Source organism: Mus musculus, chromosome 7 (assembly GCF_000001635.26).
Source record: "Mus musculus strain C57BL/6J chromosome 7, GRCm38.p6 C57BL/6J".
Classification (NCBI taxonomy): domain Eukaryota; kingdom Metazoa; phylum Chordata; class Mammalia; order Rodentia; family Muridae; genus Mus; species Mus musculus.
In genome coordinates, this window is record NC_000073.6 from 27,905,414 (window position 1) to 27,932,033 (window position 26,620).

The window sequence follows — 26,620 nt, forward strand, 5'->3', positions numbered from 1 at the left end:
TCTGCTCAAGGATCAAATGTTTAATAAAAAAGTCTGTGCTCATAAAGAAGGAAACCCATCCCCTATCACACCAAGTTTCTTGATGTTGTCAGCACAGCCTTTTAGCAGTAATTCGCCAGATTCACAGGTTGTAGTTAACTCCGGAAAATCTTGGAGAACCGGTTAGGCCTCATGGCAGGTGGCAGGCAGTGTCACATCAAAGGAAATTAGTTGAGTCGGAGAAGCAGCACTGCAGGTGGCCCCGCCTCAGTGGTATATGGTCTGAAGGTTACACCCCATATACTGGTTTCATCATTAATGAAGCTGTTCCTACCTGAGTAGAGCACTGCATCAAACTCTTTTAGGGGGATGTCATCTCCAGTCAGCCACAGATGAGGACCTGTACATACTCATATAGAAAAGAGGGGAGCAGGATTGATAGACATGGGTTTCTCAAATTGCACACGAGGGTGGTTCACGAGTAGAGCCTGGTACACAGGCATCGAATCCTGGGGTTCCTCAGAGGAAGGTCACAACCAGTTGTGGTGCTGTGAGTATAAGATACTGATCTCTCTCTCTCTCTCACTCTCTCTCTCTCTTTCCTGGCATTGCTCTTAGACAAGTGGGTCATCCTGTGGCTAAAGGATCCAAATGTTTGGACAGCTATGTCACAAGGCTTTTCAATGGCCCCAAAGCTTGGGATAAAACCCTTTTGTATTTTGTTCCATAATCAGATGAAAAGGTTTTGAGGTATCTGGAATTGCTAAGGCTGGAGCCTAAGTCATTTAAAGCCTCAAATGCCTTTTGTTTAGTCTATCCAGATTAGGCACGCAGGGCCTGATTTGCTCCAGTATATAAAAGTGTTGCTATTTCCACAAACTCTGGTATCTTGGGTCAGAAATACATAGATGAACCTGAGAATTCTCAAACATGTCTCTTGGTCTTTGGTGTTGGGATCTGAAGAACTGGCAGCAATCCTACTTTGAGACAGGCTCCTTTTGCCTCACCTCTTCAAGTCGCATGAGGTGTACAAAGTAGGGCTTTTTGAGCTGACATGGTGTACCCCAAGTTCTATAACTGTTGCAGGAGTCCCTCCGTGGCCCTTTTAATTTCTGTTAGTTTTAGAGGCTAGGAGGTCTTTATATATTATAAGAGTATGGGCCCTGCAAACCCCTGGTGGAAGAGCAAGGGGTTAATACTTAGTTGACCTAAGATTGGAAACACAAGTTTCCAACACTCTCATCAAAGAGGGTTGGAAAAATTGTCAAATCCCTGAGGCAACCTGGTCCATCTAAGTTACCCTCTATAACCTCCTTCTTGGTCCGTCCACTCCAAAGCAAAGATGAATTGACTTAGCTCTAACAATGAGAGGCTGGAGAACACATCTTTCAGGTCCAAGGCAATATCTGCCTACTTCTCTAGGCAAATCAGACTCATGAGAATGTATGGGGTTGAGACCACAGGGTAGAGGCAGGACTCTCTTAATAATTTTTTTTTCTTTTTATTTCAGATTCTGGAGTCGATGACCAGAAGTCCCAGGTTTCATCACAGACAGGAGAATTGTGTTGTGTGTCTGTCTTGATAAGCCAGGCAAGACAGACTGCAATTTCCCAATCATCTTTCCAGGGCTACTTGGTATTGTTCATTCTGGTCAGGAGTGGCTTAACTGTTTAGCTGACGTTGGTGTTGAACTAATCCTGGGGTGGGAGGTGATTTTGCCCTCGCCTTCAGGATTTTTGGTTGGCAATCTAAAAGATGTATCTTTGATTGGGAGCACAACTTTCAGCTAAGAGATATTCTTCTGAAGGAGGGCAAGACACCAACATTTTGCTGGGTATCTGTACCCTAACCGAGTCTCATCAATAGAGAAGAGGATGATGGCTTTCAGTTTATCCAAAGGATCTTGTCTTTCAGTTTGTTGTTGTTTCCTTTTAGGCCACATCCAGGAACTGGGCCTATTTCTGCCTTTAAATCCATCTAAGTTTTATAACTTTCTTTTCCTAATAGATAGTGTAAACTGGGTGAAAAAGGCAACCTTCTAAGCAGCTGTCTAATTCATCTAAAGAAGTCTTAGAGAAAATTCCCTCCTTGGTCAATACTGGACAAAAGGGAAAAATCCATTCTATCCTGGCTGCATTCCATCAGTGTTCCCCACAACAGAACCCCCAACCAGCTCAGCTTGGAGGCAGTTTCTCTACTCTTTCCACAGAATGATGAGTTTTGAGTTTTCCAATTACACAGGTCACTTGACGAAAAGATGACATAAATCAAGAAAAGATAAAATGTTATGTCTACAACTCAAGAACTGAGTACAGCATTAGTTACACCATACAACTTAAATCATGGTATTCAAGTTACACCATACAACTTTATTATACTATCAATTTAAAGTTGATTTCGATCTTTACTTATATTTAACCAAGATTAAATTATAAATATCTGTTTGGAACTACATAGACTACTTATACACAACAAACTAGACCTTTTAATAGAGCTCTGGCACCCACCATTTTACCCAAATTACCAACCATAATTTCACCAGTAATATTATAGCTGACACATAAATGTTTCTAGATAGGTTGGACAGAACATACAACCTACAGTGTGTATTCATCCAAAATATTTCATCTGAATCTAATTGTCCTTGTATAGAAGATACAATAATACTGTGCACAACACCCTGGGTTAAATCAACACTGAAAACTCAATATAAAATAGGGCAAGGCCAAATCTCTATACAAGATTCTCCTCAGGATATATACACTTGAAAAAAAAAAAGGAGTTTGGAGGCCAATGACAAACTTCTAAATGTCATAAATTCTGAATCATTTCCTTCGGAATATTTATGGTTCTGTAGTATAGATGACATTTCATCTTGGGTGATGTAGTAAGGGATAAAATGTCACGTCTACAACTTTTACTTATTGATTTGATAAGGAGTCTCAATACTACCACAGTTGGACTTAACGTCAGTATATAGCTAGACTTGCATCCAACTCTTGATCCTCCTGTCTTAGCTTTACACTTCCTTAGGATTTGAGCATGCATTTCCACTCCAAACTCTAAAACATAGTCTTAATGGTACAGCCTCAAATATCTATATATACAGAAAAACAGGATCAACCTTGTAAACTGTTGACAATTTTCAATCTAGGTGAGGATACAGATGTATGTTGTTGACTGTTCCAAGTTTTTCATATGGACAAAAATTTTCCAACATTTTTATAAGTGCTTTCAATCTGGCTATTTTTGTTAATGCACTATAGGGAGCCCACAAGAGAAGACCATTCAAATGCAGTTTACTTCAAAATGAAAGTCTTTATTCCAGCTAGCTCTGAGTACATTCATGTATTTGGAACCCAAGAATAGCCCTGGCATTTAGAGGAAATCCCACATCTTATTACTACGTTGTTCAGGAGCTACAGGGGGAGCTTTTGGACAAGCAGGTAGTTTAAAATTAGCCAAAAATAAGCAGATAGCTGGAGGGAGAGGTTTAAACACACAGGGCTCTTAACAGAAGATAGGCTAAATTAGCAGAGGCAATTTAAACTCCAGTCTCTAAGTAGAGTTGGACAATTTTCCACAATATTCTCCATCAAGGAAATTCTACTCAAATTTTAGTCAAACCTGAAATGATCTTAGCAAGAAAAAGAGATGGAAAAGCCTGTGGACTTTCTTGTCCTATCAAAAGTGTATACTTTATCTTCACATGTGGGTGGAAGGCATTGAATTATAGGGTTTTACATCCTGAAATTTTTATGGGTTTCACCCTTTTAGAAAGTACTTACTCATAAATGACTGGTTTTTTCTTTTAAATGTCCACACAAATACTTAAGGAATGGGGAACAATTCAAATCCTTTCATGTTCATCCATGAGATTTATCCAGAATAAGGTTAAAGTGTAACAGTGAGTAAAAGCATGAGACTTTCCTAAACTATCTAACACACAATTAACCTTTCATGTCAGTTATACTAACGCTGATAAAAGGAGAAAACTTTAAAAACTCTTCTACAGACCATGGGAACTAACCAAATACTCAGTTCCAATAACTGTTACCCCTAAATTGATTATCCTGGATGACTATTGATTGATGAATAAAATTTATACAACTAACAAGAGGAGAGTAAATCAAGAACATAATTGCTACCCTGAATTTTTGACATGAAAATCTCAACCAAGTATTTACTCTTAACAACCACTTCCCACATTCTCATTCCAAAGAGCTTCTGGCATTGACAGGATATGACACACCAATGGTCACCATATCCAGGGCAGATTAAAGTTCCCACATTATTTTAAGTCACAGTATTCCCAATATGAGGACCCTGATGTTCAGTAACATTTTCATACAATAGCTTGTCCACCTCCCTTACACGAATAGGACTCCTGGCTATTACAGATTTTCTGATGATGTCTAAACTCATCGTTTACAATAAAGACTTTTCCTGATTCTTCTCATTCACATGGTTTCAAACCTCAATGGACTCTCTGAAGAGCTTGAGCTAATTCTATAAATGTTCCCACATTCCTCGCATTCATAGTGTTTGACACCAGCATGGGTTCTTTTATGTTAAAGAAGGCCTGAGCTCAAATTGAAGTTCTTTCCACATTCCTTACAGTGATAGGGTTTCCTACCAGTATGAATTCTAATATGTCCAAGAAAATTGGTTATGATTATGAAAGGGTTCCCCATATTCATTACATTGAAAGGGAGTCTCACTGGTATGGATTCCCTGATGAATTCTAAGGTCTAGTCCATGAACAAAGTCATTCCTACCTTCCATGCACTGAAAGAGTCTCACATCAGTATGAATTCTCTGATGTTTACTGAGTTGGGACTTGTATCTGAAGGCTGACCCACAGTGCTGACATTCAAATGATTTCTCTCCAGTGTGGATGCTCTGGTGCCGAGTGAGGTATGCCAGAACAACAAAGGCCTTTCCACACTCCTGACACTTAAACGGTTTCTCATCAGAATGAATTTTCCGATGGTGCAATAGGCTTGAGCGGTGAATAAAACCTTTCCCACATTCTTTACATTCATATGATTTCACACCAGAATGAATGGCCATATGTTGAATGAGAGTGGATTCACGCTTGAAGGACTTCCCACATACCTTGCACTCAAAGGGTCTGTTACTTGTATGAACAATTTGATGGTTATTAAGTTCACTGGGAAGATGGAAAGCCTTTCCACATTCTTTACACTCATAAGGTCTCTCACTACTGTGAGACTTCTGATGACGAATGAGAAGTGTATTGAGTCTGTAAAATTTCCCACACTCTTTACATTGGAAGGGTTTTTTTCCAGTGTGAATACTCTGGTGATCGGTAAAATTTGACCTTTGACGAAAGCATTTGCCACATTCCTTGCACTGATAGGGTTTTTCATCAGTGTGAACTGTGTGATGTTTACTAAGTTGGTACTTACTTCTGAAGGCTGATCCACAGAGCTTACACTTGAAAGGTTTCTCTTCAGTGTGAGTTTTCTGATGCTCAGAAAGGTATACCTGAAGCCTAAAGACCTTCCCACATATATTGCATTCAAAGTGTTTTGCTTCCATGTGAGTTTTCTGATGCTCAGAAAGGTATATCTGAAGCCGAAAAGCCTTCCCACATACATTGCATTCAAAGGGTTTCTCACCAGTATGAATACTCTGGTGCTGAACAAGGTGTGTGGCAGTTCTGAATTTCTTGCCACATTCCTTGCACTCGAATGACTTCTCTCCAGTATGAATGGTCTGATGCCGAGTGAGATGAGCCAGAACAATGAAGGCCTTCCCACACTCCTGGCACTGAAAGGGTCTCTCACCAGAATGGATTTTCTGATGTTGCATGAGGCTTTTGTTTCTTTTAAAGGCTTTCCCACACTCATTACACTTGTGTGGTTTCACATCAGCATGAATAAGCCTATGTTCAACAAGGTTAGAGATGCGATGGAAGGACTTCCCACATTCCCTGCATTCAAATGGTTTTGTACTTGTATGAATGGTTTTATGGTACTTGAGCAGGTCAGGAAGATGAAAAGCCTTTCCACATTCATTACATTTGAAAGGTTTCTCACCACTGTGAGACTTCTGATGTCTTGTGAGCTGTTGGGGGAGTCTGAAGGCCTTCCCACATTCATGACATTCAAATGACTTCTCTCCAGTGTGAATGTTCTGGTGCCTTGTGAGCTGAGCCAGAACAATGAAGCCCTTCCCACAGTCCTTACACTGAAAGGGTCTCTCATCAGAATGAGTTTTCTGATGTTGCACGAGGTTTGAGCGACGCTTAAAGGCTTTCCCACACTCACTACATTTGTATGGTTTCACATCAGCATGGATAATCCTATACAACCCACATTCCCTGCATTCAAATGGTTTTTCACCTGTATGAATGGTTTTATGGTACTTGAGCAGGTCAGGAAGATGAAAAGCCTTTCCACATTCATTACACTCGAAAGGTTTCTCACCACTGTGAAACTTCTGATGCCTTGTGAGCTGTTGGGGGAGTCTGAAGGCCTTCCCACACTCCTCACATTCATAGGGCTTCTCTCCAGTATGAATACTTTGATGCTGAGTAAAAGTTGACCTACAACCAAAGCACTTCCCACACTCTTTACACTCATATGGTTTTTCTGTATTGTGAGCAAGAGTCTGGCAGGTATAAGGAGGCATTTCTTCCTTTTTAGTAACCTTTTGACCAGCATCTCCTCCTTTATAACCCTGTAGTCCACTGAATATACTATGGTTGTGGCCATTACTAAAAGTAGAGCCCTCGAGATCAAGAATTCTACTTAATTGCTTTATGCTCTGTTTGGGAAAATTTCCATTACTAATAGAATTTTCTGGAGATATACTTCCAGCATCATAATCTGTCTCCAAATCTGAAAGAAAAGGAAAAATCAAGAATACTTTATTTTCCAGTAAAACACACACACAATTTTCTTGTAACATAAAATCCATTAAATACATGGCTAGACTCTAAAGTAATATCTGAGAAGCTGAACAAGAGTAAGGAGAGCAGCAGTAAGGAAAGTTTATGTAAGACAATACACTTTACAGTAGAGCAGGTTGGAAATGGGAAGACATGTCCAATCCAAACAAATGGATCTAAGGACCAAGCTGGTATAGTCATTTCAATATCTAACAAAATAGAGTTCAAACTAACACTACCCAAGAGATAGGAAAGGATCTTATCAAAGGAACAATCCAGCAAAATCTATGCACCAAACATCCAACATCCAATTTAGTAAAAAAAAAAAAAAAAAAAAAAAAAAAAAAAATTACAGCTTAAATCACATACTTAAAATCACATATTGTAGCAAGAGACTGCAATACCCAACTCCCACCAATAGACAGGTCATCCAGACAAAAATTAAACAGGGAAATGCTGGCACTAACTGATATTATAAACCAAATTGACCATATAGGTATTTACACAAAAAACTATACCTTCTTCTCAGCACATCATCAAACTTTCTCCAAAATTGAGCACATACATGGGCACAAAACAATTCTCAACAAATACAAGAAAATTCAAATAACACCTTGAATGCTAACTAACCACCATGGATATTAGTAACAACAGAAAAAAATGAAAGCTTACAAATTGAACCATACTACTCAATGAAAATTGGGTCAAGACAGAGATTGAGAGATATTAAAGACTTCCTAGGATGAATGAAAATGAAGGCACAAAATATCTAAACTTAGAGAAACTATGAAGGTGATTCTAAGAGGTAAATTCATAATGGTATGTACCTACATTTAAGAAAAATTGAGAGATCTCACTCTAATAACACAAGCTCTTGGTTTTGTTTGTTCTTTATATTGTTCTCTGTTTCTAATTGATTTCAGCCCTGAGTGAAGTGCAAGTTTCTGGTTGGGTCATGTGATACAGATGCAGGTGGTGTCTTACTGTGGCAGACTCACATTGTGTTTTGCTGAGGCAAGACCTGTGGGAGGACAGGTGATGTTTGGAGAGAGTATAAATAGGACTCAACAGACAATGTAGTCACCCTTGAATAGCTAGCCTTGCAATGCTTTGTTGGTAGTGCATCTTCACTTCATTGAGAGAAGCACAACAGTGAACTTTTCCTGGTGTCCCAGCTAGTTCTGGTCACTCCCACTGATTTACAGCAATTCAGCGGAGGCCTGGCTGTTTCTGTTGGATCATGTCATTACTGCCAATTCATGTTTGGTATCCTGACCCTACTGAACTGGACTGCTGGTATCCTGACAAACCATCGGAAAGAACTACTTCTAAACAGATCCACATCCCCTTGTCCTATTTACCATCTTTTTTCCCATACCTTTAGAAGGTGGGCTAGAAGGGAGGGTCAATGCGTTTGAGAACCCTTATTAAAAGTAGGTTTTGAAAACTCTAAGCTACACCTGAGTTTGATTATTTCCTGCTGTCTACTCCTCTTGGGTGTGTTTGCTTTTTTATAGTGTCCCTTAAGTTTGAGTATGTTGTGCCCTCATTTTCATTAAATTCTAGAAAGTTTTTAATTTCTCTCTTTATTTCTTCCCTTAGCCAGCAATCATTTAGTAGAGAGTTGTTCAGTTTCCATGAGTTTATAGGCTTTCTGTTGTTTCTGTTGTTGAATTCCAGCTTTAATCCATGGTGATCTGATAAGATGCAAGGGGTTATTTCAATTTTGTATAGTTTTGTTAAGGCTTGCTTTGTGTTCAGTTATATAGTTCAATTTTATAGGAGGTTCCCCGAGGTGCTGAGAAGGTATATTTTTCTGTGTTTGAGTGAAATGTTCTATAGACTTCTGTTAGGTCCATTTGAATCATAACCTCTGTTAGTTTCATTATTTTTCTAATGTTTAGTTTCTGTCTCAAGGATCTCTCCATTGGTGAAAGTGGGGTGTTGAAGTCTCCCACTATGGGATCTTCAATGTATGATTTAAGCTTTTAGTAATGTTTCTTTTACAAATGTTGGTGCCCCTTGCATTTGGGGCACAGATGTTCAGAATTCAAATATCAGCTTGGTGTATTTTTCCTTTGATGAGTATGAAGTGTCCTTCCCAATCTCTTTTGATTACTTTTGGTTGAAAGTCTATTTTATTAGATATTAGAAATGGTTACTTCAGTTTGTTTCTTAGGTTCATTTGCTTGCGAAACTTTTTCCCAGTATTTTACTCTAAGATAATGTCTATCTTTGTTGCTGAGATATGTTTCTGTTATACAGCAGAATGATGGGTTCTGTTTAAGCATCCATTCTGTTAGCCTGTGCCTTTTTATTGGGGAATTGAGTCCATTGATGTTGAGAGATATTGATCAATGATTGCTACTTCCTGTAATTTTGATGTTGGTAGTGGTTGTGTGTGTGTCTGTGTGTGTATTTCTCTTCTATTGGCTGTAATGGGGTGAAAGTATTTGTGTTTTCTTGAGTGTAGTTAGCCTCACTGGGTTGGAGTTTTTCTTCTAGTATCCTCTGTAGGGCTGGGTTAGCGTAATGATGTTGTTTAAATTTGGTTTTGTCATGGAATATCTTGGTTTATCAATCTATAGTGATTGAAAGTTTTGCTGGGTATAGTAGTCTGAGTTGACATTTGTGGTCACTTTAGGGTCTGCGAGACATCTGTCCAGGCCCTTCTAGCTTTTAGAGTCTCAGTGGAGAAATCAGGTATAGTTCTGATAGGTCTGCCTTTATATATTACTTGTCCTTTCCCCTTACACCTTTTAATATTCTTTCTTTGCTCTGCATATTTAGTGTTTTCATTATTATGTGGCAGGAGGATTTTATTTCTAGTCCAATTTTTCTTTATGTTTTTTGTAAGCTTCTTGTACATTTAGAGGCATCTTTTTTTTTAAGTTAGGGAAATTTTAATTATGATTTTGTTGGAGATGTTTTCTGGGACTTTCAGCTCTCATTCTGACAACTTAACCAGAACAAAAAGCTCTAGAGCAAAAAAGATGAAATTACACTCAAAAGGAATAGCCCATTAAGGGGTAATTAAACTCAAGGCTGAAATCAATAAAATAGAAACAGAGGAAAAAAGAATCAATGAAACAAAGAGTTGACTCATTGAGAAAATTCTTGACAAATTAAATAAATTTCTTAATTCTTAGCCAAATTAAATAAAAGGCAGAAAAAAAATTAACAAAATGAAGAGATGAAAAGAGAACATAATTGTAGCTGGTCTTTGCTACTTTGTTCTTTTCACACCACCACCACCACCACCACCACCACAGCCCTGCCAATTTTCCCCACTAACACTAGATTGCAGAAAAACAAGCATAGAGGGGAGAGAGGAGTTAGAAAACTTCCCGAATCGAGTTTCTTTTCTTTTGTTTCTTCTTTGACAACTGCTAAATGCAAACTGAAACCGGTCCCTAAAGGGCCAATAATCCTGCATCTCGGAGTGCATTGCATTTATGTACCCTCTGAAAGGTCCCAATATTCCAACCATCACACAGTCAAAGAAATTAAATGCAGCTGGCAAAACGAGCATTGTATGAAGCAAATCATGGCCAGCTGCTGTGGACAGTCTGAAGCAGCTCCACTTCACTACAACTGGGATTAAAGTGAAAGCACATCCTTATAATATTTCTTTATTTTTTAGGGAAAACAAAGTTCAAAATTCTCAAAAGTTTTCACTATACATAACAACAGATACATAGGAAATCTAGAGGTTCATTTAGGACATGCAATTAAAAACCTAAACTCCACCAAATTGGAAAATCCAAAAGAAATGAGTGATGTTTCCAATACATACCACTTAACAAAGTTAATGGAAGACTCGATAAAAAAAAAAATTTAAGCAGTCTATAGTGAAATAGAATCAGTAATTAAAAGTCTCCCAAACAACAACAACAACAACAACAACTATAACAAAAAGGCAGATGCTTTAGCTCAAAATTCAGCCAAAATTTCAAAGAACAGCTCATGCTCAAATCAATGCTGAAATAGAAACACAAGGAACACCTTTTCGATTCTTTTTATGAGACAGGCCACAGGCACCTTGATACCCAAACCACATAAAGATCCAACAAAGAGAACTACAGACCGATTTCCTCAATGAACGTAGATACAAAAATTCTCAGTAAAATACTTGAAAACTGAATTCAAGAACACTTAAAAATATGATCCATCATGATCAAGTAAGCTTCATCTCAGAGTTCCAGGGATGGTTTCACATACATAAATCAATAAATGTAAACCACCATGTGAACAAAATGAAAGACAAAAGCAACAGGATCATCTCACCAGATCCAGAAAAGACCTTTGACAACATTCAACACTCCTTCAGAATAAGAGTCCTGGAGAGATTAGGGATACAAGGGACAGACACACTGCAACATAATAAAGGCAGGATACAGCAAGCCCAAAGACAGCATCACCTTAAATGGAGAGAACTCAAAGCAATTACACTAAAATCCAGAAAAAGACAAGGCTGTCCAAACTCTCCATACCTACTCCATATCTTCAAAGCACTTGAAGTTTTACCTAGAACAATCAGACAACGGAAGAAGATGAAAGAAATGCAAATTGGAAAGGTCAAAGTATCTTGGTCTGCAGATGCTATGACAGCATACATAAGTGACCCTGAAGATTCCAATGAGGAATTCCTACAGCTGATAAACACATTCAGCAAAGAAGCGGGATACAAATGAACTCACTACCATCAGTAACCCTCCTATGTACAAATGACAAATGCACCGAGAAATAGAAAGAAATCAGGGAAACAACACCTTTCATAATAGCCTCAACTAATATACAATATCACACAGTAAGACAACTGAAGAAGATACTGGAAGCTGAAAAATCTTCCATGCTCATGAAGCATAATAATTTCTATAGTCAACTTGGTCATTCTACCAAGAGCATCTACAGAGTCAATGCAATCTCCATCAAAACTACAGTACAACTCTTCACATATCATGAAAGACAAACTTTCATCTTCACATGCAAACAAAAAAAATCTAGGATAGCAGAAAAAAACCAAACCAAGCCAAACAAATAAACAAAAACCCTAAATAATAAGAAAACTACAGAAAGTATCACCATTCTGAATCTCCATTTGTACTACAGAGCTTTAGAGAACCCGACCTAAGGCTGAACTCAAGTTAACTAACAGGCCGGTACCTAGCACCAGGTTCTAGGTTATTCCCCAACAAATCAGCACCACCAGGTTACAAGCCTGCCACTGGCACTTCACTTCCTAACCACCACCATCAGGAGAAACACAGAAGTTTATCGTTTGGCTCCCAGCACCAGCCAGTTATGTTAAAGGCCATAACTGCCCCCCAATCAGATGTGCACCAGGCTAGATACTCCCTTCTTGCCTCTATAAATGTTTGCCTGAAACTGGGCTCAGGGTTCCACCTTCCTGTTGTGTCAGGGTTGATAGGGAGCCCAAGCTGGAGCTTGAATAAAGAGACCCTAATGTGATTGCATTGGAATTGGTTTCTTGGTGGTCTTTTGGGGGTTCATGAACGTTTCCTGGCACAACAAGTACAGCTGCATGTACAAGAATGCTTATCCATGCTTATCACTTTGCATAAAACTCTACTCCAAATGGATCAAAGATCTCAACATGAAGCCAGATACACTGAACGTACTAGAAGAAAACGTGTGAAATAGACTTGGATTTATCAGCACAGGAAAAGACTTTCTGAACAGAATACCATAGGCACAGGCATGGAGAATAACAAATAATACATAAAGACCTCTGGAATTGAAAACCTTTTTTGCACAGCAAAGGACACTGTTATTTGGACAAAGCAGCAGCTTAGAAAATGGAAAAAACATTTATCAACTATACATCTAATAGAGGGATAATACCCTAAATATATAAAGAACTAAAAACTACATATCAAGAAAACAAATAACCCAATTAGAAAATGGGGTACAGATCTAAATAGAGAATTCACAAAAGAGGAAACTCAAATGGCTGGGACACACTTAAAGAAATGTTCAACATCTTTAGCTGTCACAGAAATGTAAATCAAACTATTTTGAGCTTCCATCTTGCACCTGTCAGAATGGCTAAGATGAACAAGTGACCACTCAGGCTGGCGACCATGTGGAACAAGGGGATACGTATCCATTGATCGTGGGATGAAAGCATGCACTCCCATGGAAATATGCGTGCTGATTCCACAGTGAGGTGAGAATCAAGTGAGAATCGATTTACAAGATGCAGATAGACCACTCTTGGGCACATACCCAAAGGATGCTTCATACTTTCACAGAGACACTTGCTCAACCACGTTTACTGCTGTTGTATTCATAATAGCAAGAAATGGAAAAAACCTAGATGTCCTTCAACAGGGGGATGTTATACTACAGAGTATTACTTGGCTGTTAAAAAACAAAACAATGAAATGATGAAATTCACAGGTAAAAGGATGGAACAGTCCCAAAATCCAGTAGCTGCCCAGTCCCTGCGGCTGGCTCAGTCCCTGCGGCTGGCTCAGTCCCTGCGGCTGGCTCAGTCCCTGCGGCTGGCTCAGTCCCTGCGGCTGGATCTCTCAGCTGCTCTTCAGTACATGCTGAAGTCCTGAAGGAGCAGGCTCTCATGCCATGAGGGACTGGCCTTGCCAGCAGAGGGATGGAAGCAGACAAAGAGAACCTCTTGCTTCTCCCACATCCTTTCCCCAGGCTGCACCAGAAGGTGTGGCCCAGACTTAACGTGGGAAGAGAAGATGTGGGTTAAAGGTGAGTCTTCCTACTTTCAATTATTTTTTATTTATTTATGGGGGGAGGATTTCTTTGCTTTAGAGATTGCGGTCTAAGGCAGGCATTTTAAAAAGAACTGAAGCAGAAGCCACGGAGGAATGCTGCTTATTGGCTTGCTCCCTGTGCTCTTACAGCACCCAGGACCAATTAAGTAGGTATGGCACCACCTACAGTGGGCTGGGCCATCCCACATCAATCATTAATTGAGCAAATAACCCCACAGTCTTGCCTACAGGCCATCTGATGGAACCAGAGATGGCATCAGAATACATGGAGATTTGAAAGATGTGTAAAGCATAAGACGGTATATGCCCCTTCTTGTGGCTGCATGCCTTTAGTCAGAGGGCAGAGGCAGGCATATCTCCGAGTTCAAGGCCAGCATGGTCTACAAAGTGAGTTCCAGGACAGCCAGGGACACACAGAGAAACCTTGTCTTCAAAAGCAAAACAAAAAACAAAAAACAAACCAAAACAACAACCAAAAAAATATATATATATTTACCAATTCCCTTCTTTCCCAGCAACAGAGAAATAACTAGAGTAGAGAGGAAAACAATTAAACTGTTTCCTAGAGAGAATGCCGGGGCACTCCTCCTGCCATTCATTCTTTATACTGTCCCAGGCCCATGCTGGCTTATCCTAACAGCCAAGAATGGGGCACTTAGGTATTTTAGAAGAAAATAGGAACAGGGACCGGCAAAGAGAAACAGGTTTATTACAGCCTGTCCACGCTGCCTAGAGGTAAGTACTTAGGCTCCTCTGCGTTTCCCATCAGTTACAGAAAATATAAAACAAAAGCCAGGAAGCATGCAGGGTGATTACTACTCGAGGCCCTCCCTCAGCCGAGCTCTTCCCCTGGGGTTAGGACCCTTAGCCTTTCCTTCTCTCGACACGGGGTCTGAGGACATTTTCATTACTCAGGATCCCGGGGACACTGGTTCCGACTGTCTGGGCCCAGCAGGTCTATTCAGGGTTCACTTCTTCTCTGCCTTTGACAAACTAGAAGTCCCGTACCTGACAATGGCTTGCCCTGAGACCAGAAAGTCTCATGGCCTCAGTTCCAGTGGGAACCAGAAGCAGTGCCTCAAATTATTTAATTAACAAAAATCTCACACAGGTGTACCCAGCCATTGGGTTGTAGTTAATTCCCGATGTGGTCAAGTTGACAAAAAGAGGAGTCATCACAGCTCCCTGCCAAGCTAGGTAGAAGCTGTGCTGTGTGTGCACTCAGATGTCCCCTGGCTTGTCCATCTGTTCCTTTTGATTCAGGGTCTCTCATTTGCCTGGAGCTGACTTGCCAGCAAGCCCAAGGGATCTGCCTTTGCCACCTCCCCAGTGCTGCAGGGAGGCGCCACCATCACACCGTGACTACAGTGACCATGAGGACACAGAATTCAGACATTTGGTGCCCCTCCCTGGGTTACAGCTGTCACTTCTGCTGAAACCGTCTTGGCTTTGGTTCAGTGGTCGAGAACTCTGAGAGCTCCGCCCGAGGCCCTGGGTTAGAGACCCAGCAGCCCCTATAACTCCAGCCCAGGGAGCTGACCCTCTCTAGGGCCTCGTAGGATACCTGCACACGTGTGTGCGCACACAACCAATAATGAATCACTTCACTCTTACTCACCTGGGCTCGGCCTGTCTGTTTCTTCCTTCACAGCCATCCAGGGCTCTTTCTCCTGCTCTAGTAAGACGATCAGATCTGGCTTGGAAATGCAACTTCCCACTTAAAAGAAAGAGAGGAAGAAATGAATCATAATATTGACATACATTTATTTATTTGTTTGTTTGTTTATTTATTTTATTGGGGGAACTTGGTTTCTCTAATAATCCAGGAGCAGCCTGGAATGTGGTACTTGAACTTTTACTTGACCTGCCTGTGTCTGTCTCCCAAATGCTGGGATTAAAGGTGTGTGCCACTATGCCCTGCCTGTGCAGATCTTAAAAATACAGATTTATTTACTATAACGATATATATTCCTTTGCCACTGGATCTGGCAAACTTCCTTCAAAGCTTGGCACAGTGGACCTACTAGGCCATCAGCTGGGGGAATGAGTCAGGCAAGGGGCGGCAAGGCAAGACCCTTGTCTCATAAAAACAGATAAATATCCTAAAAACCAATATAATGCTGAGGAAAGACTTTAGAGAAGAAAAAAGCAACCTAGGCAAGAAACCAGCTGCTTCTGAAAGGGATTTTAATCTCCTTTAATAGCAGAAAGGGGCTTGTCATCCAAGAGGACGGTATAATTGAATGAGTGAGAACATGACCCCTAAACTATTGACTTAGCTAGGGTTTCCCTTGCTGTGAAGAGACACCAGGACCAAGGCAACTCTTGTAACAGACAACATCGAATTGGGACTGGCTTTCAGGTTCTGAGGTTCAGTCCATTATCATCATAGCAGGAAGCATTGCAGCATCCAGATAGGCATGGCGCTGGAGGAGCTAAGAGTTCTACTTTTTTTTTTCTTTATATGAGGACACTGTAGCTGTCTTCACACCAGAAGAGGGCATCGTATCCCATTACAGATACTTGTGAGCCACCATGTGATTGGTGGGAATCAAACTCAGAAGTTCTAGAAGAGCAGTCTCTTAACTGCTGAGCCATCTCTCAAGCCCAGATCTACATCTTGATCCAAAGGTAGACAGAAGACTGGCTCCCATATGACTACGAGGAGGGTCTCAAAGCCCATCCCAACAGTGACACACTTCCTCCAATAAGGCCACACCAACAGTACCACTCCATATATGCCAAGCATATTCAAACCACCACATTCCACTCCCTGGCCTCTGTAGGCTTGTTCAAACACATGGGTCTATGGGGCCATACCTAAACATAGCAGAATGCAAAACATTTAGTCCAACTTCAAAAGTCCCCATAGTCTATAGTAGCCTCAACAATGTTAAGAGTCCAAAGTTCAAAGTCTTTTCTAAGATTCATTCAAACACTTAAAACTGTAATCCCCTATTAAGTCAAAAAAAAAAAAAAAAAGCAGATCACATACCTTAAACATCACAGGATATACATTACCATTCCAAAATATCATAGTGAGGAAATACTGGACCAAACAAGATGAAAAACCAGCTGAGCTAACTCCAAACTGCATCTCCATAGCGGACGACAAAGCACTCTACAGATCTTCAACTTCTTTTCATCTTTGTTGACTGCAAAACAAACTTTTTTCTCCTAGGACTGGTTCCACTCCCTGTTAGCAGCTTTTCTCAGCAGATATCCCACAGCTCTGGCATCTTGAACATCTTGGGGTCTCCGAGGCACACATGTATGGGATCCACACATTATCGTCTGGGTTCCTCCAAAGGGCTTGTGTTACTTCTCCAACTCTGTCCTCTGTATCACTCCAGGGACTGGTTGACTCAACTCCACTGCTGCTGCTGTTCCTGGTGGTCATCCCAAGGTACTGGCATCTTCAATATACTAGGGTCTTCTGCTGCAACTAGGCTTCACCAATAGCCTCTCATAGGCTCCACACTGGAGCCTCTTACAGTGCCAAGCCTCAGCTGCTCTCCACGATCCCTTTATGCCTTCAAAACCAGTACCACCTAGGTGACTCTTATACATTACCAAGTCCAGCTGCAGCGCAAGAGACAACCTTGGCTATCTCTGAAACACAGCTTCTTTGTGAGCTCAGAAAACACTTTCCAGAAGACTTCACCTCATTGATGCTGGTCTCTTCTTAATCACCACTAATTTCTTAGCTACAACTAGCCAGCATCAATTATCCCAGTAGTCCCTTCTATTTTTGACTCAAACCGGAGCCACATGGCTGAAGCTGCTTACTAGAACTGGATCATGACCCTCTTCTTCTATTACATTATCACCAGCTTTCTGTTTTCCAACTCCTTCACTGTCTAAGCTTGGCTGTCCTGGAACTTGCTCTGTAGATTGACCTTGAACTCAAGAGATCACAATTCCTGAATGCTGGGATCTAAGGCATGTACTAACTCGACTCAACTCAGGCTTTTCTTCACCTAGAACTCGCTCTGTCCTAAGCTGGCCTTGTGCTCAGAGATCTGCTTGCCTCTGTCTCCTGGGATTAAAGGTGTATTATCACCATGCTTGGGCCAAAGTTTCTCATGGCCACTATGCCTCAAGATCTTCTGTCTTCCAGCTTCAAGGTCTGGATCACAGGTATGCCCTCCTTTTAATGGTATAATTCATTTTAGATAAAAAGTCCAAATAAAAACAATAACCAGCTAAGAACACCTAACATGGTATAACTATTCTTTGTTCAACTGCAAACATATAAACTTATATTAAACATATAAGCTTAGCTGGGTGGGATCTTGCTTACCCTGAGGTCAGCACTCCCTTAATTCCATTTAATACCCTCCCCTCCCCCCTCCCTTTCCCTCCTCTCCTCTCCTCTCCTCTCCTCTCCTCTCCTCTCCTCTCCTCTCCTCTCTTCTCTTTGGTTTTTCCAGACAAGGTTCTTTGTGTAGCCCTGGTTGTCCTGGAATTCGCTCTGTAGACCAGACTGGCCTCGAACTCAGAAATCCACCTGCCTCTGACTCCTGAGTGCTGGGATTAAAGACTTGTGCCACCACTGCCTGGCAATATTCTATTTTTTTTTAAAGCAAATGATAGAGAGGTATTAGCTTCTTTCCATGAAACATTCTTGCCCATGGGATTAAGCTCCCCTCCACTTGCTGGTGCTCCCCTCCACTTGCTGGTGCTCCCCTCCACTTGCTGGTGCTCCCCTCCACTTGCTGGTGCTCCCCTCCACTTGCTGGTGCTCCCCTCCACTTGCTGGTGCTCCCCTCCACTTGCTGGTGCTCCCCTCCACTTGCTGGTGCTCCCCTCCACTTGCTGGTGCTCCCCTCCACTTGCTGGTGCTCCCCTCCACTTGCTGGTGCTCCTTTACTCCCTGAACACAGATTTTGTATTTTTCCTTTCTCAGTTTGATCCTTTTCATTAAAAAGCTCTTCATAAGAGAGAACTTTAGTAAACACAACAGAATTTATTTAAACAAAACAGACTGTTTTTGAGACTTCCTTTGTCAAAGCAATTAATCTAAATCTCTTCAGCTTAGCCTCAGGCCAATTCTTCCGCCGCTGGCAAAAAGCAGCCACATTCTTTACCGAAATATCACAAAAACAGTCTCTAGGCCATATGCTAACATTTTTCTCCACCTAAACCTCTTCGACCAAGTCTGCACAGTTCAAATCACCACAGCACCAATGTCTTCCATACTCCTACTAGGATGGTCCATTAAGCCCCACTTGAAGCATTCCGCTGCTTCCCTAGTCCAAAGTTCTCAAACCCACATTTCTCCAAACAAAAACATGACCAGGTCTATCTCAGCAATACCCCAGTCTCTGGTACCAACATCTGTCTTCTTAGTTAAGGCTTCCATTGTTGTGAAGAGACACCATGACCAAGGCAACTCTTTTAACAATATTTAATTGGGGCTGGCTTACAGGTTCAAAGGTTCAGTCCATTATCATCATGGCAGGAAGCATGGCAGGATCCAGGTAGGCATGGCTCTGAAGGAGCTGAGAGTTCTATATCTTGATCCGAAGGCAGACAGGAAAAGACTGGCTCACATGTGGCTAGGAAGAGGGTCGCCACCCGCCCCCCCCCCCCCCAGTGACATACTTCCCCCAATAAGGTCACACCTCCTAACAGTATAACTCACTATGGACCAAGCATATTCAACCCATCACAGCTATGCTGTCTAATGTAAAACTCTACTCTGCACCTCACTAATGATAGTACTTATTTAGGCAACAGCCATAATGTTCTATGCTTAATTTTCCCAATAATAACTGGGCATGGTGGCACACACACACATAGTCACACTCTTGAAGGACGTAGGCAAGGAGATGTGAAGTTCAAGGCTGGATTTAGTTGCATAGCTAGTCCATAGCTAGCATGCACTATAGAAGATGTGTCTTGAAAAAAGATGTAGTAATAGTAATAATAATAATAATAATAATAACAATAATAATAATAATAATAATAATAATAATAGAAAATAACATAGATTGAGGTAATGCTATTAACTGGATAGGGCTTTACTAAGATTAAATGCTATATTCAAATACTTTAAAGATTGACTTATACTAAAACAAAATCATTATTTTTGAACTTGCATTTATTTACTTATTCAGTAATGCTAGGGATGGAACCAGGGTTTTAAGCATGCTGGGAAAGGGTTAACATGACTGAGTTACTTCCTCAGCCATGGAAATTGCTTTCATTATTACTTATGCTGCCTTCCTTCACATTCACGCCTCATCCTTACAGATTTGCTCACTGAGAGAGACAAACTTCACACTCTAAAAATCCACTACAAAGCAGGTAAAGGAGGTGGTACTGAAGGAAACAGAATGTGTCCACTTCTGCTCTGAGTCAACTCTACTGATTCATTACTAAGTAAACCATAATGGCTCTCGTATTTAGTTCTGCATGTCCAGGGTGTGTATGTGTCCATGAGGGTGTGTGTAGGTATGCATGCATGCACGTATACAGTAGAGAACAGTGTGTTGGGTGTCTTTTCGTTCATTTTTCTCTACGTCTGTATCTGAGACAGGGTCTCTCACTGAACCTAGAGCTCACTGAGAGGACCAACAAGGGGTGGGCAAGCAGGCTCTATGAGGTCCTATTTTCAATCCATTAAATCTCACATTCTTCCTATGGTTAAAACGAAGGAACTCAGCTCCCTCTTTTAAAATTTTATTGATAAAAATTATTTTATGTGTTTGTGAGGATATTTCTGCATGTATAACTGAACACCACAAATGTGCATAGTGAAAGCCAGAAGAGGACATCCTATCCCCTGGAACTGGAAGTACACAGGGTTGTGAGCCACCTTGTGCTGCTGGGAATTGAGCCTGGATCCTCCCCAAGTACAGCTGGTTCTCTTAACAACCAAGCTATTTCTCTAGCCCCTAATTCTATTTATGGATTCATCTGCTTATTTCATTTATATGTTGATTTTGTTTTGTTTTATTTTGTTTGAAACAAGGCCTCACCCTGTAGACTAGGCTAGCCTGGAACTCAGGATGTATCTGAGGGTGATGTTGCACTCACAGCAATCTTCCTGCCTCAGCCTTCTCAGAGAAGCAATGACAGGAATCGGCCTCCATCCCAGCTTCAGCTACCACTGGAAAGATGGCACTGTCCTTTAATTCAGAGTGAGGAAAGCCCACAGTGTAGAGGACACATCCCCCATCCATGGGGCACAGGCTTACCCACTGAGACCAGGTTGCTGTAGGTCTCCAACATCATGTCCCTGTATAAGACCTTCTGAGTAGCATCCAGGCAGGCCCACTCCTCCTGAGAGAAGTCAACAGCCACATCCCTAAATGTCACTGACCCCTGAAAGAGCAAACACAAGGAGAGTGAAACTGGGGAAGCTTTCAAGATGGAAACCAGGAGGGAAAGGACTCAAGCGTGGGAAGGGAGCCATAAGGAAATGCTCAAGGCACCTGACTGCATGAGCCCCCCATAAACGACGACTGTGCCCACCTACATAGCCAATACCTGTGCCTCTCCACTCCACCCACATCCCTCAGGCTATACCCACAGAAGGGAAATGTCACCTGGGGTCAGGGTAAAACACATAAGGAATGCTGTGAGTCCTTGAGTTTATCATACTATCACATGATGTCATTAACATTTGTTGTCATAAGAATGATTTTATACACTATGCAAGAGGCCATAAACTTACTAAGTATAAGTACATATTATGTACATGTTAGGCTTAACCTCTTTCTTTCTTTCTTTCTTTCTTTCTTTCTTTCTTTCTTTCTTTCCATGAATGAAAACAAAACCTTCCAAGAAACAATGTGTCTCAGGTCCTTCTTGACTCTGGAGACTGCAGTCACCTCCCTATCACAGCCTGGATGACCTTTCCCTCTGACACCTGGACTCTCCCCTAAGGCTTCCTCGGGGAAGTCATCTCCTCACACCCATGCATAGGGGAAACTCTCCAACAATTCATCACCAGGCTGACAACACCACAGATGTCAATCAGGTTTCCCAGGGCACTCAATGAGACCATCCCCTCAAAGCTCTGAAGCCCCCAAGGCCCCTGTTTCCCTGTGGGACTGACACCTCCACTGCAGGGACAGTCCTCCCTGAGCACAGACCAAGCAGAGAGCACACGTGGAGAAATGCATTCAAAGACAACCGCAGTGCACGCTGGGAAGAAGCACAGACAGGAAGTGCTCAGACCTGCCAGCCCTCACTGGAAAGGGGCAGACTGGGCTGGGGGAATCCGGATCCTTGGGAAGCTTCAAGAGGGAAAGAGGGCAGGAGTCACCTAACCTGAAGTCACTCTATGTCCAAGAGAGAAAAACAACTTACACAGACCATGTCTTGGGAACTAGAGCTGGCCATTCTTCTTCAGGCTTCCTCCCCTGGGGGACAAAAAGAAAGCCATTCACTGCATTGTGACTTGATGTTCCCAGGCTGACTTCTGTCACTGTGATGTCATCGACTACACTTATTTCTCAAGCCTCCCCACTCACTCTCTCCCCTCCCACCGCTCACAGCCTCCCACACACAAATTGGAAGCACACAGGAGTCTACACAAAGCTGATCACCTCCTAACCCAGACAACCCACGGCCAAGGGGGCAGTGTGGGAGTGCAGGGCACAAACATATCTGCCTTGAACTCCTCCAGAAGAGGCCAGCAGAAGGGATCCATCTTCCACCCTGAGCTCCAGCTCGCCCTGCACCTGGGCCGCTCCTCCTACTGTGCGCAGATCTCAGATCTTCCTACTGGAACCCCACCTATCAAGGCTCACAGGGGCTCACAGCATCCAGGTGGCCCCTCCTGTGTAAACTCAGGGCTGAAGCACAGCGAGGCTGGAGGGGCTGCAGCTGTGATGCTCAGGCAGCGTCCAGCATTCTGTGCCCACTGTTAGTGAATGGGACTGTGCACCATGGACCACTCTCCTGAGAACCTTCCCTCATCTATGATAACACTTATGTTGTCTCAAGCCATGATCCTTTATGAAGATAATTAGCTGTAAAACATCCTGTCACAGGAGGTGAGTATATGTTTCCCTCTTTCCATATTATGGGAGATTTTGAACAAAATAATGCTAAGTTTGTTCTGGGTGTCCTAGGTCTTTTGATCCTAGAACTGAGTTTCTCAACCTCCGCAGGGCTGACACAACTGTCCTGCCTTGGGCTCTGTGAGGACCACCTTGTGCTCTGTAAAATTATCACACTGAACACAATACAAATTTTAAAATTCTGCTCTTCATTATTACCTTCATTTCGTTTTCTCCTTGTTTTGAAACAGGTTCTCATTTTGTAGCACACCCCTCCTGGAACTTGCTATGTGGATCAAACTGATCCTTAATTTACAATGATCCTCCTGCTTCTGCCTCCCAAAATGCTGAGATTAAAATGTACACTGTACAGACTAGAGCTTATGAGTCATTTCCTTAAATATACAACCAGTATTTGCATTCTTTCTAACACTCCCTTGTCCTGCCATACCCTGCAGACAATGAACCCAAGATGAGCACTGTCTATAATGTGGGGAAAGGAAGTGATTTAGGGAGAAAAAGTCAAGGGTAATTGAAATGGTCATGTGAACACCAGGACCTAAGGGCAGGGACAACGTAAGGGCCACAGCGGTGGAGGTATGAATGTGTACGTTCACCTACCTGCATTTACTGACAATTCCATATTATAAAATTGAAAACTCATTTCTCAAACAGAAAAGAAGAGTACACTCATCCTTGACTCTTAGATGGGCAGCAATAATGATCCCATCCTTCTCAAGCCCTCCTTTTGACTGATGGCCTTCGCGGGGAGCCTGCGCAAGGATGAGATCCCCATCATGCTCTGGCAGCATCCGCACTGAGCACTTTCCTTCAGTTCCCTCAACACTCACACAGCTAGGGCTCTGAGAAAGTCATGGAATTCAACAAGTAACCACCCTCCTAGGTCACCCTCGGTGGCACTTTCAGCCCCAAATGCTCCTCCCAAGCTCAAGTCTGTACCTAGCCTGACCTCTCCTTACTGAAACTTAGTCCTCTGCTTTGGTTCCTGTGGTCGCGAGGGAAAGTTGGAGCAGAAAGCGACGCGCACAGAGCCCCAGATAATGCAGAGAGATCAAGGTGTGGACACACACACACACACACACTATCACATCAACAAACAGCGACCCTATACGACCGTCCGCACACGCCCACTCCCAGCCGGCTGCCTCAGGCCTTACTCCATGGAGACCGAAGCCAACCTGAAATTTCTTCCGCCGACCACAAAGATCGGACCTTCCGCATTAGCGGCACCAGAACACCAAAAGCCTATGCGCTAGTTTCGGCGTGGTGACCCTAAAAAATGCAGTTATCACCAGCAAAGCCCCCGTGAAGCCCGGCTCTTGGGGGCGGGGATGCCAGATCTGCGAGCGGAGCCCAGTGGTTTGTGGGAGTTCCCACGGGGGTGCGCGCTTAAAGGGGAGGCGCCCTCCTTTGAGTAAAAGTTACTTCCGGTTCTGCGGGGAACTGATTTTCTCGCCCTTAAAAAGGCAGGGATGCTCTAGATAGAAAATGTGACTGAGGACCACATGCTATGCAACAACCGTACTGTGTCTGTTAGACAGGCTAGACGATCCTCATAATAAAACTAGTCGCATTGAAAGTACTGTAATCGGTCTAAAAGCTAAAGTACAGGTTTGTCACATTAGATTTGAAAAGAGGTCAGACCCAGCTATCTGTTAACTTCAGAAAATATGTTAAAGATAAATACTCTAGCAGATTCAAAGTGACCATCTTTACATAATCAAAAGAAAACTCAAGTCGATTATAAAATGGAGGCAGATTTGGGGGCAAAGAACATTGCCAGTGATAATAAAGAGGCCAAGACATCAAGTGATAGTAAACATGGCTGGGCGTGGTAGCAATGGCTTTTATCCCAGCGATGGGGAGGTACAGCCAGCTGCATGTCTGTGAGAAGAGACCACCGAGGACTACCCAGTGAAACCCTGTCTAAGAACTAAAATACACTCAGATTATGGTGGCACATGCCTTTTACTCTTTTTGTGTCTGAGTTACCTCACTCAGGATATTTTCTAGTTGCACCCATTTGCCTGCAAAACTCATGATGTCCTCATTCTTAATAGCTAAATACTATCCCATTATGTAAATGACCCACATTTTCTGTATCCATTTTTCCATTGGGGGACATCTGGGTTGTTTCCAGCTTCTGGCTTTCACAGATAAGACCTCTATGAACACAGTGGATTTGTGGTATGGTGGGGCATCTTTTGGGTATATTCCAAGAGTGGTATAGCTGGGTCTTTGTGGTTGATCTATTTCCAAACTTCTGAGGATCCTCGAGATTGATTTCCAGAGTAGTTGTATCAGTTGGCAATCCCACCAACAATGTCTTAGAGCTCAGGCTCTAAGATCCAGAATTGATAAATGGGACCTCATAAAACTGGAAAGCTTCTGTAAGGCAAAGGACGTAGTCAGGACAAATCAGCAACCTATAGAGTGGGACAAAACTTCACTAACCCCACATCCTATAGAGGGTTAATATCCAAAATATATAAAGAACTCAAGAAGCTAAGCTTCAAAAATCCAAACAACCCAACCACAAAATAAGGTATAGAGCTAAACAGAGAATTCACAACAGAGGAATCCCAAATGATGGAGAAGCACTTAAAGAAATGTTCAAAGTCCTTAGTGATCAGGGAAATGCAAATCAAAATGACCTGAGATTCTACCTTACAACAATCAGAATGGCTAAGACAAAAAACTCCGGTGACAGCACTTGTTTCTACTGCACTTTTGAAACTTAAAGACTGTATCTATTTTTAAGATATCCCATAGGCTAATACTAGACCAGGAGTCCCCAGCTATATCTAGGTGACTGTTTCTGCAAAGCTTCCTGTTTTGTTATTCCACTGGCTTTTGGATCATTTATAAAGATGCTTAGCCTTCTGTCATGCCAATGTGTTCCGTCCTCCTTTCTCTCCACAGTGTGATTCTGGTCAGTCTGCTCCATCACAGTTCTTTTCTTAGTGCTACCCCTTATCCTTCATGGAAGTAAAATCAGATAATTGCCCTCCATTTTCTCCACAGGAGCTGTGTGGTGCTGAATACGTAACTAGAGATTAATGTCCACCACAAGCGTTTCCTTAGCTGCAGTCACTTGAATTCCTCCTGGGGTTCTGCAGGCCACATCCCCAGTCTCAGCTCTTTCTGCCTCTGTCTCCTGCTCTGTGTGTGCATAGCTTTCCCTCCTCCTCACACCTCTGTCTCCTGCTCTGTGTGTGCATAGCTTCCCCTCCTCCTCCTCACCTCTGTCTCCTGCTCTGTGTGTGCATAGCTTCCCCCTCCTCCTCTCACCTCTGTCTCCTGCTCTGTGTGTGCATAGCTTCCCCTCCTCCTCACCTCTGTCTCCTGCTCTGTGTGTGCATAGCTTCCCCCTCCTCCTCACCTCTGTCTCCTGCTCTGTGTGTGCAAAGCTTCCCCCTCCTCCTCACCTCTGTCTCCTGCTCTGTGTGTGCATAGCTTCCCCTCCTCCTCACACCTCTGTCTCCTGCTCTGTGTGTGCATAGCTTCCCCTCCTCCTCCTCACCTCTGTCTCCTGCTCTGTGTGTGCATAGCTTCCCCCTCCTCCTCTCACCTCTGTCTCCTGCTCTGTGTGTGCATAGCTTCCCCTCCTCCTCACCTCTGTCTCCTGCTCTGTGTGTGCATAGCTTCCCCCTCCTCCTCACCTCTGTCTCCTGCTCTGTGTGTGCAAAGCTTCCCCCTCCTCCTCACCTCTGTCTCCTGCTCTGTGTGTGCAAAGCTTCCCCCTCCTCCTCACCTCTGTCTCCTGCTCTGTGTGTGCAAAGCTTCCCCCTCCTCCTCACCTCTGTCTCCTGCTCTGTGTGTTCATAGCTTCCCCCTCCTCCTCACCTCTGTCTCCTGCTCTGTGTGTGCATAGCTTCCCCCTCCTCCTCCTCCTCACCTCTGTCTCCTGCTCTGTG

The 26,620-nt window shown here is 42.6% G+C and overlaps 1 protein-coding gene and 1 long non-coding RNA gene across 5 annotated transcripts; one reads left to right on the plus strand and one right to left on the minus strand.

The window, feature by feature from the left end:
* Nucleotides 1–24,286, minus strand: Zfp974 (zinc finger protein 974). 4 transcript variants are annotated; one of them, XM_030243021.1, is made up of 5 exons: nt 23,861–24,286; nt 21,988–22,040; nt 20,871–20,997; nt 15,284–15,382; nt 1–6,848 (listed from the first exon to the last, which is right to left on the minus strand). In XM_030243021.1, the coding sequence occupies exons 2-5, from the start codon at nt 22,018–22,020 to the stop codon at nt 4,627–4,629; spliced, it is 2,481 nt and encodes an 826-aa protein (XP_030098881.1). In that variant the 5' UTR covers nt 22,021–22,040; nt 23,861–24,286; the 3' UTR covers nt 1–4,626. The 4 variants fall into 4 exon arrangements, with proteins under 4 accessions (XP_030098881.1, NP_001360956.1, XP_030098880.1 ...); NM_001374027.1 differs by having other exon boundaries at nt 23,882–24,045; XM_030243020.1 differs by lacking the exon at nt 23,861–24,286 and adding an exon at nt 22,902–22,977.
* On the plus strand, nt 20,995–23,061 carry Gm26891. The gene is made up of 2 exons (XR_881914.3): nt 20,995–22,676; nt 22,934–23,061. It is a non-coding gene; the product is annotated as a predicted gene, 26891 (long non-coding RNA).
* Nucleotides 24,287–26,620: the final 2,334 nt, after the last annotated feature.